Here is an 18,784-nt window from a genome sequence, read left to right on the forward strand (position 1 = left end):
AAGTTTCACTAAAACCTAATTATAATACAAATTTTTTAATTATTTTAAAAACTTTTACATAAATTTGTTTTAAGAAAACATGATATATATTAGTTTTGCATTAGAGAAAATCAAAATCTGAATAACTGGGTTGCAGAGAGGCGTTTGTTTTAAAAACCTGACGAGCACTGTTAATTATAAAACAGTCTAACTGGCGGAGAGAGGGAGGGAAATTTTTTGGTGGGAAACATAGAGGATTTTATCCTCGGAACTCGCTTGTTTGCCCAAAAAAGTTCCGCCAAAAATGGCGGCACTTCATCTTATCCGTCCATGCTCATCGTGGATCCCTTCCAAACCCTTCGTCAAAAAATCACGACCGTCCACTCGTGCTAGAATCGCTTGTTACGCTTCCCAGCATTCTTACAAGGTCAGTGTTAATTCGCTTCTATCTGCAACTGAGAAGTCCGTTCATGTGTTTTCCGTAGCTAAAACTATTTGGCGGCTTGTTTTATGTTACTCTGTATGTGTTTTCGTTGTCACGGGCTGGGATTCAGTGGAAGCGGGAGTACACGAGCGTGATGATAGTCCCGACGGGCGTGGGCGCCGCAATCGGTGGATTCGCCGGGGATGCTTTGCCTGTTGCTCGCTCCGTATCCTCTGTCGTTGATTGCCTCATCACACACCCCAATGTATGCTTCTGTCTTCTTCTGCGCTCTCCTGGTAGTGTTCGATATTAGTTGGATAGACAAGTGTAGGGAATGGTAATTGTAAATTGCAACTAATTGGTAATATTTTAAGCCTCTTGTGCATATGTTTTTGAAGTTTACTGAACACCGAACTGAATGGTGTAGATGTTAAAGAGGAATAAGGTAGAAACCTGTTGTCGCATTTAATCTTTATATGCTAGATTTTTGGGTCATGTTTTGGTCTCTTAATAAGTTATAATTTAGGAAAAGATTGAAGTACGCCCTGTTTATTAGTTTTAAATTGAAGAACTTATTGAATCCATGCTTAAGCGTATACTGTATTTTTGTCTTCAGTAAACTTATTACTCTCTCAGGTGCTTAATGCAGCGATGCTGTATTGGCCTATGCCCAATGTACTATACGTTGAAGGTCATGCTCTTGACCGATTTGCAGAAGGGTTATGGGCTCTTCAGCCTGTTCATCAAAATAAGGTCTGATGCAAGTGTCATTTATTTTGCTTTGAGATAACTAGTCCATCATTTTTTAAACAAACCATTTGTTCTTGGGTTAAATTCTGAACTTGCTGCCTATGTTGTGTGTCCATATTATTTTGGTGTGTGAGCAGGTGGGACTGGTCCTTGATGCTGGAATAGAGGAAGAGCTTCGAATTCGCCATTTGCAAGCCGCTGATGCTACCAGGGCTTCTCTTGGATTGCCTCTTGTGGAATATATTGTCACTGACATCCCTTTGGAGGTATCCTATATGTTAAGTTAAGAGGAAAGATACTCTGTCACCAGAAAAGAAATGGGAAATTATGAAGTTAATGGTTGCTGCTTCTTTCAAAATAATGAAACTATTTGAAGATTGATGAATAACTTGGATGGCTTAACCTTTTTAGTAACAGTGCTATGCCAGGATAGTTTCATTCATGAAGATTGATGAATACTTTTATGTCTATGATGTATTCTGCATGGTAGTTTCGGGCTTAAGGATTTGGAGATAGTATTTTCTGTAGCAAGGCTATTGAGAAAAGGAAAACTGCTACGGAAGATGATAAGGATGTGCATGTTTTCTGGGCATTGTACTGATTTCAACCCAATTTTGTTTGTAAATTATGTTGTTCTGCAAATGGAATACTTCTACATGTCAGTTATAATCCACTTGCTCTTGCCAGAAAGCTGGGCCCAATTCTCTGTCTTAGGGCTCTATATGAATCTGGCATTATCTGGGAAAAAAATTGAATTTCTTTCAATGTGATTGCAAGCATCTGGAACTGAAACAGCTTCTGCAGGTGGAAAAGTGGGTTGATGCCAGAACTGGGAAATCAACTGGGAGAATTAAGCACCCTGGTTCACTGCTCCAAGCTGTGCGAACTTTAATTCACCGGGCACATGTGGATGCTGTTGCAGTTGTTGCACGATTTCCAGATGACGATGTTGATGACCTTGATGATTATCGACAAGGGAGGGTAAGCTAATTATTTTTTTCGACCTCTTGGCACCATAGCTTTATATGTTCTTTCTTACAGCATTTTATACATATATTGAATAAGGTCATTAGATAGAAAATAAAATAAATAAAGGTAAAGAAAGACAATGAATAAAAATAAAGAAAAATTTTTACAAATAGGTCCTTTGAATGACGAACCAAATATAGATACGTTCGTTTATAAAAAAAATAGGGTTAATCTCCATTGCATATTGGTACTTATCGGATATAGAATAGATCTGCTTCTCTTTTTTTCTATCAACCGAATTGTTCCATTATTACTAAAGAAATAGAACAAGTATTAATCCTTTCTCCGTAATAATACACTAAAAGGGAGGTTCTACTATTATTATGATATTACATATTCTATTCCGATTGGATACGAGAAAAATAAATGTATGATTTGATCTGTTTGCAAAGATAAAGACATAATAATCAGAAAGAATAAATAGAAAGTTAGAGTATAGTATTAACATTGTAAAGTTCTTGCCAAAACATTTTTCTTTGCAGTACATCAATGACAATTGTGCTCTGTCTACTGTTAGAGTATCTTGTCCATGGCCATGTTATTTGTGAATTATTTTATTTTCACAATATATTGTCTATGGTTATGGTATTTCTTAAGTTATTTACTCAAACTTGCCAAAGTTTAAATAATTTTACATTCAGAACACCATGTCCATGGCTATATTACTCATTAAGTTGCAGTTGTGTGATGCTAATGTGCATGATTTTTTTATGAGTCTTCAAACTACCTGGTTGCTCTTTGTTTTCTTCTTACTGTGATGTAAAGCATATGCATGTAGATTAGCGTTAAAACCTTGTTTTACCATTTTATTCCTTGAAGTGGTTATGAATTCTTCCTTTCATTCTACCTGCAGGGAATAGATATATTGGCAGGGGTAGAGGCTGTTATAAGTCATCTAGTGGTGAAGGAGTTTCAGATCCCTTGTGCCCATGCTCCTGCTTTAGCGTCCTTTCCCTTGACTAAAGCCCTTAGCCCAAAATCTGCTGCTGAGGAGGTATGTGAACTTTTGACCTAGAAAAGGATATGAAAATTCTGTTGCCCTCTTGTGTTCAAATGCTTATTTCTGCAGCTCAATATAACTATTTTTTAAATGTCTAGATGAAGATTTTAGGTTTTTCCAAAAAGACATAGGTTTGCTATGAATTAATGTGAATTTAAAAGCACATATATGCATAGTTTGGATTTACCTTGGAGAAATAAGTAATTTAATTCATCTCCTTCTGTTGGAATGAGCAAGCTCACAGAATTTAACTGTCATGTTGGTTGGTTTTATTGTTAATATTTCTCTCTCGTTTTTCAATATATATATATACATATATTTTATCATTTAGTAGATAGGATACACGTTTCTGCCTTGTGTACTTGCGGGGCTAAGTAAAGCACCACGATACTCGGTTAAGAACTCCGAAACCAAAGATAATGGTTGCATAACATCGAGTGATGTTGATAGTGTGATTCTTCCTATCAATGCCTGTGGAGGAGATGGTGCTGTTGCATTTGCAAGAAGCAAAATAAACAAGGTACACATTCAAAGGCATGAATATCCTAGTGTTATCTCTTCTAAATTTCCAACTGTAGGCGAATCCTAAAATTTATTGTTTCGGACTGAAACATTCTCCTCTTCCTCCTCTTTTGGCTTTCTCAGCCCCTCATAATTTGTGTAGAGGAAAATGAAACAGTTCTCACCGATACACCAGATAAATTTGGGATTGAAGCGGTATGCATCTGGTTATTCATTCTAAGGTTTTTCTTTATTTCTTTCTGTATCTACTTTTTAGAGCAACTTAATAAAACGAACGAGTTCAATAGCTGCTAGAATGATTTTCAACAATCTCTATTTTTTAAAAAAAATTATTCCGGCAGCAGTGAAACTGGAAATCTTAGCTCCGAAAAAAAGAAGAAACTAGAAATCGTTTTAAAAAATGATTTGAAGTGATTGGATAAATGAATTGTATATTGGAGCACTCAGGATTAATTTTCTAGTCCACAATGTTTTGTTTGAAATAATGCTGGAAAAAGGAAACCCGGGTTCTTGTATCTTGCTTCCAAGGCTATTATAATTCCTGCAACCTTAAAAAACTATCGCAGAGTTGCAATGTCTTTGTTGCAGTTTTAGCCAATATTTCTCTCAGACCTAAAACTAAAGATGCATTTTTTATTATTTCTTGAAAGAAATATGTTTGAGTAAATATCAAATGTGCTCTATCTCTAAAGAAGGTTATACATTTGTTCCAATTTTGTGCAACAACTACCCTAAAGAGAGTGAAAGAAAGTAAGGAGAAGATGAAAAATAACAGCATCATAATAGACCAAGGTCAAGGTCATCAAAATTAATAGGAAAAAGAGGAGGCAACATTAATAGGCCATCAAAATTTATTGGAGTACTTGTGTGCTTACTTGGAGTTTAATTGCAACACACTTGAGAATAAAATTTCTTTCTTCCACAGGTCAAGGTCTCAAACTATTGGGAAGCAATCGGTGTAATTGCAGCACATAAAGCAGGCATTGACCCATATTCTATTCGGAGAAACAGAATTGAGAGCATTCCATGCAATTCCTTTATGTCTGCTAATGGTGTCACAGTTTCAAATGTCATGTCCATTGCTTAATTATAAGGGTGCAAATTTATTTTATTCTTTCAACTAGACATAACATTTTCATAAATATATCATTCTTTAATCCATTCCATACTTGTCCAAGATTCTGATTTTGGTTTCCCTTCCTTGAAGTGAGTATATACATAATTCTGATACGGAAAACATCAACTGTGTGGTTAGCATGTTTGCTGGAAGGGTTATGTTACTTGTATTCGCTTTTCCTTTTTCATATTTGATCGGGTTTGCTGAAATGTCATATTGTACTCATGTAGTTCAAAAGAAAAAAATCATATTTGGTGAGACCAAAGAAGTAGATTAGATGAGGAGCCTGAGGTACATACGAGCTGACCGGTATATTCTTATCTGTATTATATGATTCATAAAATAACGGGCAGACTGGTTTTTTGGTTGATATTGAAGATTTAGATAAAGCTATTTGTCAATGTTAATTACTCTTAGTCTCTGGTGATGTATCCATTTTTGAATAAGTCGCATTGTGGTTTGAAGATGAACTACAGTATCCAATTATGGTTTAAGGTGGTGGTAACTATGTTTTGGTTTATGCTGCTCTGATGTAACAGATAGCAGCAAGCCGATGCCAGGAGCGTCTTTCCAACCATTAACTCTTCGGGTAATTTGTCTATTCAGTATTAACTTGTGCTTTTGAAGACTGATAGTTTTTACGTTTACTATAAATTATGCAAAAATAACCTATTTCTTGTTAATTCTTAAAATTTGAACACCAAATTACAATTTGCTTCAGACTGGAAAATTCTGATAGGGAATATGGTGCTGTTTGTTATATAAAAATTAAAGACTCTGAAAATATTACTGACTTTTTTTGGATGAATAGCTTATTGATGCCTTGAATACAAAATCAAGAGTTTCTACAAGTCAAATCAGTCTGCTCTCCAAACACGTGACAAGAAGATTGTTAATGCTTTTTCTTCGGATAGGAGAATCCCAAGGAATTTCAGTTTTATAATTTTGATTTTAGAATTTTGGATTGAGATATAAATCAATTTATAAATTCAGTTTATTTAAAATTTTAATTTCTAAACTACTATAAGATAAACCACTGTAAAAAAAATTGAGAAAATACTTTACTAGTTCAAGAATCACAATTTTCAGATCAGCCTAATATTCAAAATTAATTTTTAACTAAGTTATAAATTTAAGATTAAACTAATAATAATCAGTCATTTTTTTGTTGAAAGAAGAAATTCTTTTTGTTGGGAAAAAAAGTAGTTATTAGTCTTTTAGTATGTCTTAGTTAGTGATTGAACTTAACAATATCAGAATTCAATGAGATTTGTTCTTATGTTTATTCAGAAAGTATATTTGAATAGGTTGAGTAAAAGAAACTAGCTGCTCAGCACGTATCTCCCACTTTGAGATCAGCAAATTTAGTGTCAGTGATACTCCAAATTTTCTTTTAATGTAGAGTTATTTTAAAATAAGTTAATGCAACATGTAATTGAACAAGTGTACATTTTAAGTGTCATCTAGAAATTAGACGAAAATCAAAAGAAATCCAAACCCTAGAGCAATCCTGCACCAGGAAACCTACAAGATTATTCTCTCTCTTGTGTCTATCTATATCTATCTATCTTTAGAAAAGAGAACGTAGAATCTGTTTGCTTTTAAGTTTAATTTCTCTTGTTTACTTACATGCTGGTGGTGTCAGCTTAAAATTTTAATATAATTTGGTGATTCAATACTAGATTCCGTAATATTCAAAGTAAATTATTTAAAGTTATCTTTTTGCACAATATATAATTACTTGTGTACGAATTAACTTCAACATTTCGGGGTAATTAAGCATTGGGTCCATTATTTGGAACAAAATTTTTCATATATATATATATACATACATTAGTAAGCCACTAAGCTATATATATATACATTAGGGTAGCTAGCTACCCTAAACAACTGTGTTTTTTTTTTTTTTCTTCTTGAGGAAAAGAAATACAGTGATAAGTGAATGTATGTATATCTGAATTGCTGGTCCCAGTTCAATCTCACTTCACCGAGGTATGGATTTTGGAAATTATAAGTGAGCTTCTTTGTTTTGCAGCTTTTGCTTCACCAAACAGTCATCTATGGGGTAAGTAAATACAACTTACCCTTAACGCTGACATAATTGAATAGCAATATTTTATTGTTTATATTTCTGTCTTGGGTGCTCCGTTTTATCCATTTTACACCATGATATTCAATAATAACAGCAGTTGAATGATGATACTAGAAAAGCTGCCTTTTGTCTATTTTCAAATTAATTATTGCACCGAGTATAAATAAACTGAAAAGACTTTATTATAAATGTAATTTGTATATTTTAAATTTTTATTTTATAACTTCAACTAAAATTCTGAAGTGAATCAATCAGATATCAGAAATTTGGACATTGATTGGAACAGTTTACGAAATAAGGTAGAATTTAGTTGTAAACCCATGCACGGTTCAACCAAGAGATATTTATATTAGGATGATGAAAAAAAATTGTAACTTTAGATAAAATTTTAAGAGGAATTAAAACAATGCTTTCCAAATTTCACAAGTTTTAGTTAAATTTGGAGTGCATTGTTCTAATTTCATCCGGTTTGAATGAAAATTTCAAAATGAAATCTGTAAAAGTTTTGACAAGCTTGAGTTTATTCGCCAAGATTGGCCTGACTCCATTAGGCAGTGTTTTAGGGCTTTTAGGTGGGAGGTAAAGCCCGTATTGAGTCAATCTATTGGTAGGTTGAAGATGAAAGCCAATGTAGTCAAAACCAAATGAAGAGGGAAACGTATTTGTAGTAATGTAGTTTTTACAAGGAAACAACGAAATGTGTGATGCACATTTAGGGTGATTAGTTGAGGGGCAAGAGCACAAGGCCATGTGATGATCCGTTACCACGGTGTGGGTTGCGTTTTCGTTACATCTTTCTTAAAGATTGTTGGTAAAGGCCATTTAGTCTTTGAATTTCTCAAACTACCAATCAAACTTTGTTGTTGTTTGTCGCAACAACACGTCGTATCGTATGCCCGTTCCCATCCCATAACGTCTTTATTACTCATGGAATAAAAGAACCAAGGAAACTGAAATGCCATCACGCTTGTGCGGTGTAATTCCCATGACGGAGTACAAGCATATTGGCGGGCGGATGCCGGGGGGTCACCACTTATGCACCATAATCCGACTCTTTTTTATATCGGTGTAATAATTGATTTCAAATGGAAATGAACTGCTTCAAACTCAGAACATAACGGATACAATTTTCTACTTAAATTAATTCTATCCGCTAGATTTGGGTGCGTACACTGTTTGCTGCTGACCCACCAAACTCATCTTCCGTTCCCTAACAGCAATTCCTTCCTTTTGTTTCTTGTACCCCTTCCTCCCAATTTCAATTTTGAATTTAATTAATTTCAATAGGTATCGTTGCCTTCACTTTTTTATTTCCGACCCACTCTCTTTACCAGATGCAAGTTTAAAGTGTATTATTTCGCATCTTTACTTTAATTTTAATATGTGTATATATATATATTATAAAGAACAATCATCGTCTACTTCAATTATTGCTGTAAAAGCATAGCCCTTCGCTTCTTTGATGATATTTCTGACGATTTGATAATTTAACTTTTCCACTAACAAGTATACTAAGTACCTGTCGTTTCTAAGACTTCAGTTATTCACACTGTTTATTCGACCACGACAAAATTAGGATAATGTACGACCATTCGTATTCTACGTTAATTTATTTATTAAGTTGTGATCATTTCTGAAATACTCGATATATATATATATATATATATATATGTCAACGTGGGTTTACCTCTCGATCTCATTGGTGGACTATAGACGAGGCAGCAACAAGAAAGATTTAGCAAGCGCGCAGTTTTTTCCAACAACACGAATTACTGTTAGTTATAAGCCTCTTTTATGAATTATGATATTCAGGAACTGTCGGTCAATTCTTTTTTAAAAAAAAAAAAAAAAAAAAATACTCATCTAGATGGTCAAAAAGAAATATATTATAGCATAAATAATAAGTAAGAATGTGTTTTACATAAATAATAATTATAATTTGAGTTAAAATTGAATTGAAATTCAATTCTATCTCAAAGAAAACAAATTTAATTAATTATATTCAAAAGAGATAAAATGGCAAATTAAAACGCACGGGATGGGAGGTAAACAGTAGAAGATAAAGACTCGTACTTAACGGCAACCAACTCCCAACTCCAAAACCTTATATAATAAACACCTTGCAATCCCCGCCACCTTCTCTCTCTCTCTCTATACGCTGACACGGTGTCACGTACCCATATCATGCAGTCAGGCATGCAGCAAACCACCGGTCAAAGTCAACCGTCTCTTCCCTCTTCCACCACCCTCTTCTCTCTTATAATAATCCTTAACAACCCCCATCTTTGTTTCGCCGTGAGTTCTCTCTTTTCCAAAAAAAAAAAAACTGAATCATTTTAGGGTTTGTAGCGAATAAAATTGGGAAGAGAAAAAAATGAGGAAGCCCTGTTGTGATAAGCAAGAAAATAATAAAGGAGCTTGGTCAAGACAAGAAGACCAGAAGCTCGTTGATTACATACAGAAACACGGTGAAGGTTGCTGGCGAACTCTTCCTCAGGCTGCCGGTACGTGTTAATATTAATGCCAATACTAATACATAGACTTGCGTTTGATGTAGATCAGACCAACACAGACTTGAATTTGAAATTGCTTTATTACCCTATCTGCATTAAAGGAAAATATAGTTCGAGGTTATAGGAAAAACATAAAATAATATATACATATATATATATATATATAGAGAGAGAGAGAGAGAGAGAAGATAAAAGTTTTTGATGGATATATTCAGGCCTGCTTCGCTGTGGTAAAAGCTGTAGATTGAGATGGATAAATTATCTAAGACCAGACATTAAAAGAGGCAACTTTACTGAAGATGAAGAAGACCTTATTATTAAGCTCCATGCTCTCCTTGGAAATAGGTACACTAGCTACCATCTTATTACTTTTAACTAAATTACATCTCTCATTATTACTTTTCCTTTTATTATGAGAATTAATTAAATATTAGTTTATAAAATTAGAATAGATTAAGAGAATTCATTTCCTACAAAAGAAAAAAAAAAAAAGAGAAATTAAGGATCCCAACTTTGGGAAAAAAAAAAAAAATGAATGGCCTCATTAAAATCCACTAGTTAAATACACATATATAAACATTGCACACAATATTCTCATTCCATATGGTCTCACTTGAATTTGGGTGCAAACCCATGTATATATACATATTAACAGTTACATATTGATTTACCATTATACTTTCACTAACAACATAATATAATAGAATCGTATTTGTTCAATCTTTTTAATCAGATCAAATTTGTAATCAAGTTAACTAATGAAAATGCGATACTACATTAACATGTGTCTATTACAAATTTCTTTGTAATTGTATTAATAGTCATTGGATATTTGAATGTTGGTAATGATTTTTCAGGTGGTCGCTGATAGCCGGAAGATTACCGGGTCGTACCGATAACGAAGTAAAAAACTATTGGAATTCTCATTTAAGGAGAAAACTAATAAATATGGGAATTGATCCAAACAACCACAGATTGAATCATAAACCTTTTGGACTAAAGCAAAATCCACAGTGCCCTAACAATGGTGGATTAACATCTTCTAGTAATTCACAAATTCAAGTGAATTATTCCCAACATTTACTCAAATTGAACTGTGACAACGATCGATTGTCGGATGCGGCTAGCTGCTCAGAAAATGATCGAGTACGGTTTAATGAGTTACCTGATTTGAATCTTGATCTCACCATCAGTTGTGTCATTCCATCTCATTCCTGTATAAACGTTGATCATAAGCAGAAGCAGGAGCAGGAGCAGGAGCAGGAGCCCCACGAAGTATCTAATGTATCATTGACGGAGCAAGCACCTACTCTACTTCTTTTTCAATAGTTTATCACTTGGTTTATCTTTTTTTTTTTTGTTTTATAATCTTTAATTTTATGTTCCATGTATAATTAAACTAATATATATATATATATATATATATATATGGATGTAATCAGTGGGAGACGATCATTTTGTACATGAGAAATCGTTTTAGGTTTAAATGACTGACTGAGAGTTAATTAAATTATGTTGAATGTCAACTGTTTTAAACTTGAAGAAACTTGTGATGTAGTTTGAAGGTAATGCAGGTTTGAAGCTTAAGACAGCTGGGGTTGCTTTGCTTTTGGATTTCTGATGCACTAATTAGATTGCTTGGGAATTCCAAAAGTAAAATATAATATTTATCAATTGCATATTCTTTGAAATAATATATACTCTTATTGTTGTAGAGTGTGAACTGGAAAATACAAAATTAAATTATAATTCTATAGGATTCTTTGAATTAATACAAAATTTGAAGTTCAAAATTATTCCCAGGCGAAATTTATGGGCTGCCAATTTCGCTCAAATTTGTAATGGGTCATTGCTAGCTGTGTTAGACATTAAAGTACCAAAAGTCAAATTTTACATGAGTATAAAATTATTTAATTATATTCCAATAGCGAGTAGTCAAACTTTCAAAAGGTTGTGAAAGTCAAAACCCAGAGGCTGTAAATTGAAAAAAAAAAAAAAAAAAAAGCCCATGCTAATTGGGTTCGGCCCAATTAAATTGCCATATATATATATATATATATATATTTGGTCAAGAGTTGAATTTGTCAAAATTCATTTATAATATTAACAATGGCGGTTCTTTTCTTTACAAGACAAAAGAACTTGTTGGAAGCACGTCGAAATTTCATATACATCTGCTTTATGCGTTATAAATAATTCATTATTAATGCACATATAACTTTCAATGAATCACTTAAACTTCATGGATCCCCACATCGGTTTAATTACAAGAGATGTGAGCATGAACATTTAAACACATATACGCAGATATGTGTGTGTGTGTGTGTGTATATATACATATGAGATGTTAAACATGTAAGATTAAGTGTTGGTCAGATAATATTTTTGGAATTTATTGTAGAATATATAAATAAAATTTTATAAAAACAAATGAATGAATGAAGGAAGAAAATGGGTGGCGGCCAGCTCAACCTGGTTTTTTTTAATTATAAAAAAGAAGATGATCCTGTGAATGACAGGAATTGTGACCAGCTCCGTCTCGAAGACAACTAGAATTAGAAACTAGAAATTCCTTGTTTAATTTAGGAAACTAACGCTTTTTTCAAAAACTGCCAACTGGCATCCTTCGCTTCACTTCGCTTTCCTTTTTTCACGGATGCTCGCTGAGACTCGACACCCCACAATGCTTCAGTTCTTTCTTAATTTTATTTCCAAGTGTAATAAATTCTTAATTTTGATGGGTGCCAGGAAAATGAAATATATATATATATATATATATATGGTTGGTGTTGGTAGTTGTTGTGATACAAATCATCATATTCCAAATCCAACTGTACCGCTTTGTCTTCTTTCTTCTTCGTTTTCTTCTTCCGCGAATCTCGATATACTTTTCTCTCTCCCGTTAATCCATGATTATAATCTTGTTAACACTAATTAATTAATTAATTAATTAATCAATCCTACCCTTTTCTTGTATTTGTCAATTACATATATACATATATATATATATATATTTATTTTTTCGGGACGCGAAGACAGATAGCCTGTAATGATGGAGCGGCAATAAATCGGACAAGCAAGCAAGAGCTGAGAACGACTCCGCCAGTCAATTCGTTTGCCCTTTTTCCTGTTGTTTTTGCTTCCATCAACTGCCCTCCACGTGGCGGAATGGCCGCCTTAGTCCTGGCTGTCACGGGAACCGGCGACCCTTCTCCGGTGGTGCTGATCAATCTTGTTCGGGAGATCGTCGGGATTCCCCCGAATGGTGGAGGGGAGTTCAAGAAGGACTGTACGGATCTGTTGCGGAGGATAGCGTTGTTGATGAATTTGCTGGAGGAGATTAGGGACTCTCAGCACTCTGATGCCTCCACTTCTGGTTGCTCGTCTTCCTCCTCGTCCGATTCTTCTGATTGGCGCTCTGATCTAATGGGGGCGCTCCAGGCTGCTAAGCGCCTTCTTTTGGCGGCCAGCAATTCTGATTCCACCGATTCATTTGTAAGTACAATTTTTGTTGTCCTTTATCACTGAATGTGAGTGCTTGCGAGAAAATAGCGGTTAAGAATGGAATTTGAACTCAATTTCTGGAGCACTGCAATTCAATTGGATAATGCATCCGTATTGTTTAAAAGTCGTGTGGTTAGGTTTTAATCCTGTGAAAATTAGTATATCACAATCATCGAATACATCTTAGTAGGCAAGAAAACAGAAATCTTTGTCTGAGAAGTGAATTTCTTAGTACTTGAGTAGCAATGTACATTTTATGTTCGATGTTTGGGTTATGGATAGAGAATAGGAGACTGTTTTCCCTGCAACTTTAATCCTGTCAATGGTAGTTGAACGTGTTATTCTGGATCAATCCTCAACAATCAATAACTACTTGCAATCTTTTTCTTTCCTGGTCTTATGTATTATGAATCCAGCGGATTGTATATCACAATTCAACGAATCTGTTAATTATATAAAATCCTTAGAACAATCAACTTCACTTTGCATAAAGGAATTTTTAGCTATCTCTGGATCCAGTTTCCCTCAACTACCACCAAGTGGTATTTTGTGTCTTTCATATTGTTTATCCATGTTCTCTGCTTCCTGATCTTCCGGTCTCGGCTTTTTTCCTGGGTCTCGTTGCATAAGGTTGATCTATCACCTTGATAATGTCAATCATTTTGGGATTTGATCGCAGCTCAATTTTTTCAACAATTCAAATTAAAATTTGCAGAGAACAGGAGAAGAAACAAGTAATTTCTTTAACATAGAGTATAAGTAACTAACAAGCAGCAAGTTAGAAAATTTGTTCTCTATTAAATATATATATTTTTCTTGTAAAGATTTTTTTTTGTAAAAACATAAATCAACCAACCGCTGATCATGCACAATATCATTTTTTTTTTCTTTAAACTTCAGAGTGTGAAAAATCAGTAAGTAGGCATGTTGAACGTGTTCTTAATCTAATTCATCGGCTTGGGGTTCTGACGCATTTCTTTCATCCTATGAATGGGATTATATCCAGTCAACCTAAATTTTTTTGACATGGAAAATTAATGACTCTTGAATCTGTTGTGGTCATGCACATTCTTCCAAAAAATGTATAGGTACCTCTCTGAAATTTGCTATATCTTGATTTAAGGATGGAGCTGCAAAGAGAATTTTCTTCCAATTCCAATGTGTGACATGGAAGCTAGAGAAAGCCTTGGCGAGCTTACCATATAATCAATTTGACATCTCAGAGGAAGTTCAGGAGCAGGTATGTGTTAGAAATATGTGGGGATTTTTTCTTGGGTGATCTTGCTCTTAAGATAATATTTTTGTCAGGTTGAGTTGGTGAGAGCACAGTTGAGAAGAGCCACAGAGAGATATGGGTCCTTGAATTCGAAAAGGTCTCCTCGTACTGTATCCCAACAACCGGACAAAGAAGTCAGTTATACCAGTCACGAAGTTACACAAAAGCTAGAACATAATCCAGAAATTAAGGTTTCAGAGGCTCATGGCGGTGATCAGATAATAAATCAACTTGACAGGCTCCAGAGCTTGCAAATATCTGCTGAGATACGTCCATCAAAAGATGGTGCTGCTGAAGAACAAGAAAGTTCAGCCACCAAGATCAGTGACGACACGAAGAGTGAGCCACTCACAATTCCTGATGATTTCCTGTGCCCGATATCTCTGGAGTTAATGAGGGATCCTGTTATTGTTGCCACGGGACAGGTATTGATTAATCTTTTGTTTTCTGTTTGATACTTTTATGTTTGTTTATAATGTTTTTCGTGGAAGTTTAATAGCCCATGCCTATGTTTATCACGACTCATTAAATCCTTCGTCTTTTTTACAGACATATGAAAGATCTTACATACAGAGATGGATAGATTGTGGAAATGCAACATGTCCTAAAACGCAGCAGAAGCTTGAAAATTTTACACTAACCCCAAATTACGTTTTGAGGAGTCTTATAACTCAGTGGTGCACGCTACACAAGATTGAACAGCCAACAGGTTCAGCCAATGGAAGGATAAAAAAGAGTGATGGATCTTTCCGAGAGGTAAATGGTGATATGTCAGCTATCCAAGCACTAGTGCGAAAGCTCTCGAGCAGATCCGTTGAAGACCGTAGGGCTGCTGTGGCTGAAATCAGATCTCTATCCAAAAGAAGCACAGATAACAGGATACTGATCGCAGATGCTGGAGCTATCCCTATTCTGGTCAATCTTCTGACCGCAGACGACGTCATGACCCAAGAAAATGCTGTAACTTCTATTCTTAACCTCTCTATATATGAAAGTAACAAGGGGCTCATAATGCTGGCCGGAGCTGTGCCTTCCATTGTCCAGGTCCTCAGAGCTGGCAGCATGGAAGCGAGAGAGAATGCAGCAGCAACTCTCTTCAGCTTGGCACTTGCAGATGAGAACAAAATAATAATTGGTGCATCAGGGGCAATACCAGCCCTGGTAGATTTGCTGCAAAATGGGAGCAGCAGAGGGAAGAAAGATGCTGCAACAGCATTGTTTAATCTTTGCATTTACCAAGGGAACAAGGGCAGGGCTGTCAGGGCTGGGATCATAACAGCATTACTAAATATGCTAACAGATTCGAGAACTTGCATGGTCGATGAAGCTCTAACTATACTCTCAGTTCTTGCCAGCAACCAAGAGGCTAAGGCAGCTATCGTAAAGGCAAGCACCATACCTGTTTTAATAGATCTGTTGAGGACAGGTTTGCCTCGTAACAAGGAGAATGCAGCTGCAATTTTACTTTCGTTGTGCAAGCGAGATTCTGAGAATCTGGCCTGTATTAGTAGGCTCGGTGCTGTGATACCTCTGGCAGAGGTTGCTAGGAGTGGCACAGAAAGGGCCAAGCGGAAGGCCAATTCATTGCTAGAGCATCTTCGCAAAGTACAGGAGCAATAACAGGCACACAAAGTAAGTTTTAAGGAGGTGATTCCTTCATTCTTTTCTTTTTTTTTTTTCTTAATCTGATTCCGATTACATGACACAATGATTGAGATACTATTTCTTTTTTGGACGTTACGATTGAGGAAATGAGCACGAGATAGAAAGCCATCTCATTGCTCCGTGCATTCTCGTCGTTTTCATTTGTTGCTTCGATCCACGAGTGTGTAAAAATTCATTTGATCTCTTGTTTGTCGATTCATCTTGTTACCCCTTTCTAATATTATTATGTAATTGAAGAACAATATTTACGGATTGGTTTTTGGCATTTTATACGGCTTGAAGTCGAACCAACCATATAGCATAACAGTTGGATACATCTATTACATACATGTATAGAAATTGTTCCACCATTAATATTATGAAGCACGTTTGTTTGAAAAATTTTGTCGGCCGCGTCTAAAATATTCTTCCTTTCGGTTGGTACGAGTTTTTTAATATAAAACAAATTGCACGTAAATTATATTGTAGAAGTAGAAAGTTGAATGCATGGCGGCATTGGTCAGCCTGTAATGAAAAGTAAATTTTGACTACTTGTCGCTATATGTATGCATGCATATATGTATATATATATATGTGTGCTTGTTTGTTGTCGCTAGTGGGGGGGGTGTGGATTATTATATGTAATGCAAACGTCATAAAGCCTAGAAAAGAATATTATCAGGTAATTGACATTCAATTAATTTTCTCAAAGGGAAAAAAAAAAAAAAATTAATTCCTCCTACTTATTTTAATTTTTTATTTAGTTTAAAATAACAGAAAAGAATATTAAAAATTAAAATTATAAAAAAAAAAAAAACAAAAGGTAATTAAATTTGCTGGCGGTCCATTTGGTACTTTGCTGTCGTGAAAGTTTTCAAACGTTAGAAAAACATTTCAATGGATTAGTCCCAGAACATGAAAGTCAATTTTCACATGTACATTAACAAAAATGGCTTGAATTCCCGCCGTGATTATCGCCATCAAAATTACTTTAATTTTGGTTTAACAAAAATTATATGATTATGTAATGATATAATCATTATTAACCAATTAATGAAAGGTCTGGTACTTTCCCGGAAGATTAATTTGAGAGATTTATAATTTAAATTGAATAACAAACTTCGCTTTGTTAATCTTAATAATTGGATTAGTGAAGGCGAATTAATTAATTAATTAATTAAACCTCTCTTTTCTTCTCTTCTCTTTGTCAAAAGAATTAGAGGGCTTTCAAACCTGGCTTCTGTATTGACTAATCAACCTAACCCCGTCCTTATCTTACACCCACCATCAACCTCTCAATATTTAACCACAGCAGGCTCTTATATAGAACAGAGACTAGACACTAAAGGAAGGAAAAAAGAAACGTTAACAGAGAATAAATCGAGAATGGGAAACAGCTTAGGAGGGAAGAAGACGACCAAGGTCATGAAGATAAGTGGGGAGACACTGAAGCTGAAGACACCGGTGACAGCTGAAGAGGTGCTCGAGGACTATCCCGCTGGACACGTGCTGTTAGAATCCGAGGCTGTCAAGCATTACGGGACACGAGCCAAGCCGTTGCAACCGCAGCAGAAGTTGGCTCCCAAGAGGCTCTACTTCCTGGTTGAGTTGCCGAATTCGGGGACCGAGAAGGTCCCGAGACGGGTCCGGTCGACCATAAACATGAGCGCCAAGGAGAGGCTGGAGAGCCTGATGTTGTCGAGGAGGTCCGTGTCTGATCTAACCATCATGAAGCCCGCAAGCGTTATTATTCCCGAGGAGGGGGGAGACGGCGGGGAGGAGCAAAGTGGAGCAATGAGGTTGAAGATGAGAGTGCGCAAGGCGGAGCTGGAGAGGCTGATGAAAGAGAGCAGAGACGAGGCGGAGGCAGCGGAGAGAATTGTGGATCTGTGCATGGCCAAGAAACAAGAACCGCATTGGAACGGTGGCGGTCGCCATGGGAGAGTCGGAGAGAGTTTCAAGGTACCTGAGGTGAGTTTCCTTTTAGACATAGACCTCTTTTCATGCCACCATTACTGCTTCTTGTTTTTTTTCCTTAAAAAAATAAAGCATATTTTCCCCAGAAAAATTCTAAAAGAAAATAGAAATAGATAGAAGTTGAAAACACCGATACGTCAAAGAAAGGGAAAGAAATTTGAAGCGAAAGAGGAGAGGAGACACTTTTTTTTTTTTTTTATTTTCATTGAAGTCAGAGCGCAGACGTAGATAGAACTCGGGAGCATGTTGAGGACCGACAATTTGACCAGTATTTACGTTACTGTAGTGAACATGATTTTTGACCTTTTTTAAAAAAATAAAAAATAAAAAATTGACTTATTATTAATTATTTATTTTTCCAATATTATTATTATTATTATTAGTAGTAGTAATATTTTTGAACGTACTGGGTCTAAGTTCTTGCCTACTATACTTTTTAGTAATCAAACTATAGTAATAATAATAATAATAACTTATTTATATTCTACCAAATAACATCGTCACTAATATATATATATATATATATACATGTATGCACACACCTATATATATATATATATATATATGTATTTAATATAATGATGATTTTGATTTTCTTTTTGTTGGATGCAGAAGCGAGTGAGTTTCATGGGAATCAGCGAAGCTGGAGGGAGCCAAATAGCAGTGGCTTAGTTTAATTTTGTTTTTAATTAATCAATAAATATAATTTACATTCCAGGAAGAATGTTATATATTCTTAAGCCTTCATGCTTCTTGTTAATTATTTTGGTTTTCATGTATATATAAAGTAAGACACCCAAGTTACAAAGCAGAAGCATGAAAAGAGCTTATATAGCAAAGAATGATAGAATTTATGTAACACTTGCTGTGGATATATATATATATATACATACAATGTTTACCGTTCGATTATCTTTTCTTTACAATATAAAGTTCAAACATCATTTCCCAAACTGG

At 35.1% G+C, this 18,784-nt stretch overlaps 4 protein-coding genes across 6 annotated transcripts; all 4 read left to right on the plus strand.

The window, feature by feature from the left end:
* Positions 1-108: 108 nt before the first annotated feature.
* Positions 109-5,416, plus strand: LOC110813364 (uncharacterized). Of its 3 annotated transcripts, XR_015817424.1 has the most exons (11): positions 109-406; positions 534-668; positions 1,040-1,156; positions 1,291-1,419; positions 1,958-2,134; positions 3,036-3,176; positions 3,517-3,702; positions 3,828-3,899; positions 4,630-4,799; positions 5,052-5,130; positions 5,361-5,416. XR_015817424.1 is itself a non-coding variant. In XM_088214587.1 (10 exons), exons 1-9 carry the CDS (start codon positions 284-286, stop codon positions 4,789-4,791), a joined length of 1,242 nt encoding a protein of 413 aa, XP_088070713.1. In that variant the 5' UTR covers positions 109-283; the 3' UTR covers positions 4,792-4,799; positions 5,052-5,334. The 3 variants fall into 3 exon arrangements, 2 of the variants coding, with proteins under 2 accessions (XP_088070713.1, XP_088070712.1); XM_088214587.1 differs by lacking the exon at positions 5,361-5,416 and having other exon boundaries at positions 5,052-5,334; XM_088214586.1 differs by lacking the exons at positions 5,052-5,130; positions 5,361-5,416 and having other exon boundaries at positions 4,630-4,865.
* Positions 5,248-10,934, plus strand: LOC148269028 (transcription factor MYB8-like). The gene is made up of 5 exons (XM_088212295.1): positions 5,248-5,322; positions 5,365-5,410; positions 6,857-6,886; positions 9,642-9,771; positions 10,284-10,934. The coding sequence occupies exons 1-5, from the start codon at positions 5,248-5,250 to the stop codon at positions 10,753-10,755; spliced, it is 753 nt and encodes a 250-aa protein (XP_088068421.1). The 3' UTR covers positions 10,756-10,934.
* A 1,329-nt stretch (positions 10,935-12,263) lies between these two features.
* Positions 12,264-16,196, plus strand: LOC110813335 (ARM repeat superfamily protein). Its single transcript, XM_022040420.2, has 4 exons — positions 12,264-12,921; positions 14,054-14,170; positions 14,239-14,631; positions 14,756-16,196. The coding sequence occupies exons 1-4, from the start codon at positions 12,595-12,597 to the stop codon at positions 15,824-15,826; spliced, it is 1,908 nt and encodes a 635-aa protein (XP_021896112.1). The 5' UTR covers positions 12,264-12,594; the 3' UTR covers positions 15,827-16,196.
* A 907-nt stretch (positions 16,197-17,103) lies between these two features.
* On the plus strand, positions 17,104-18,734 carry AT17.1 (plastid movement impaired protein). The gene is made up of 2 exons (XM_022040421.2): positions 17,104-17,821; positions 18,440-18,734. Exons 1-2 carry the CDS (start codon positions 17,237-17,239, stop codon positions 18,497-18,499), a joined length of 645 nt encoding a protein of 214 aa, XP_021896113.1. The 5' UTR covers positions 17,104-17,236; the 3' UTR covers positions 18,500-18,734.
* Positions 18,735-18,784: the final 50 nt, after the last annotated feature.

The sequence above is a fragment of the Carica papaya genome, chromosome 2 (genome assembly GCF_054855325.1).
Source record: "Carica papaya isolate Zhongbai chromosome 2, ASM5485532v1, whole genome shotgun sequence".
Lineage (NCBI taxonomy): Eukaryota > Viridiplantae > Streptophyta > Magnoliopsida > Brassicales > Caricaceae > Carica > Carica papaya.

Excerpts from the sequence above, each read along its gene's own strand:
- LOC148269028 (XM_088212295.1), top strand. The coding sequence starts at position 5,248 with ATGTATCCATTTTTGAATAAGTCGCATTGTGGTTTGAAGATGAACTAC. Across the intron at positions 5,323-5,364 it reads AATTATGGTTTAAGGTGGTG|CAGCAAGCCGATGCCAGGAG; the intron begins GTAACTATGTTT and ends TGTAACAGATAG. Across the intron at positions 9,772-10,283 it reads CATGCTCTCCTTGGAAATAG|GTGGTCGCTGATAGCCGGAA; the intron begins GTACACTAGCTA and ends ATGATTTTTCAG.
- LOC110813335 (XM_022040420.2), top strand. The coding sequence starts at position 12,595 with ATGGCCGCCTTAGTCCTGGCTGTCACGGGAACCGGCGACCCTTCTCCG. Across the intron at positions 14,171-14,238 it reads CAGAGGAAGTTCAGGAGCAG|GTTGAGTTGGTGAGAGCACA; the intron begins GTATGTGTTAGA and ends TATTTTTGTCAG. Across the intron at positions 14,632-14,755 it reads TTATTGTTGCCACGGGACAG|ACATATGAAAGATCTTACAT; the intron begins GTATTGATTAAT and ends TCTTTTTTACAG.
- LOC110813364 (XM_088214587.1), top strand. The coding sequence starts at position 284 with ATGGCGGCACTTCATCTTATCCGTCCATGCTCATCGTGGATCCCTTCC. Across the intron at positions 669-1,039 it reads GCCTCATCACACACCCCAAT|GTGCTTAATGCAGCGATGCT; the intron begins GTATGCTTCTGT and ends TTACTCTCTCAG. Across the intron at positions 1,157-1,290 it reads AGCCTGTTCATCAAAATAAG|GTGGGACTGGTCCTTGATGC; the intron begins GTCTGATGCAAG and ends GTGTGTGAGCAG.
- AT17.1 (XM_022040421.2), top strand. The coding sequence starts at position 17,237 with ATGGGAAACAGCTTAGGAGGGAAGAAGACGACCAAGGTCATGAAGATA. Across the intron at positions 17,822-18,439 it reads AGAGTTTCAAGGTACCTGAG|AAGCGAGTGAGTTTCATGGG; the intron begins GTGAGTTTCCTT and ends TGTTGGATGCAG.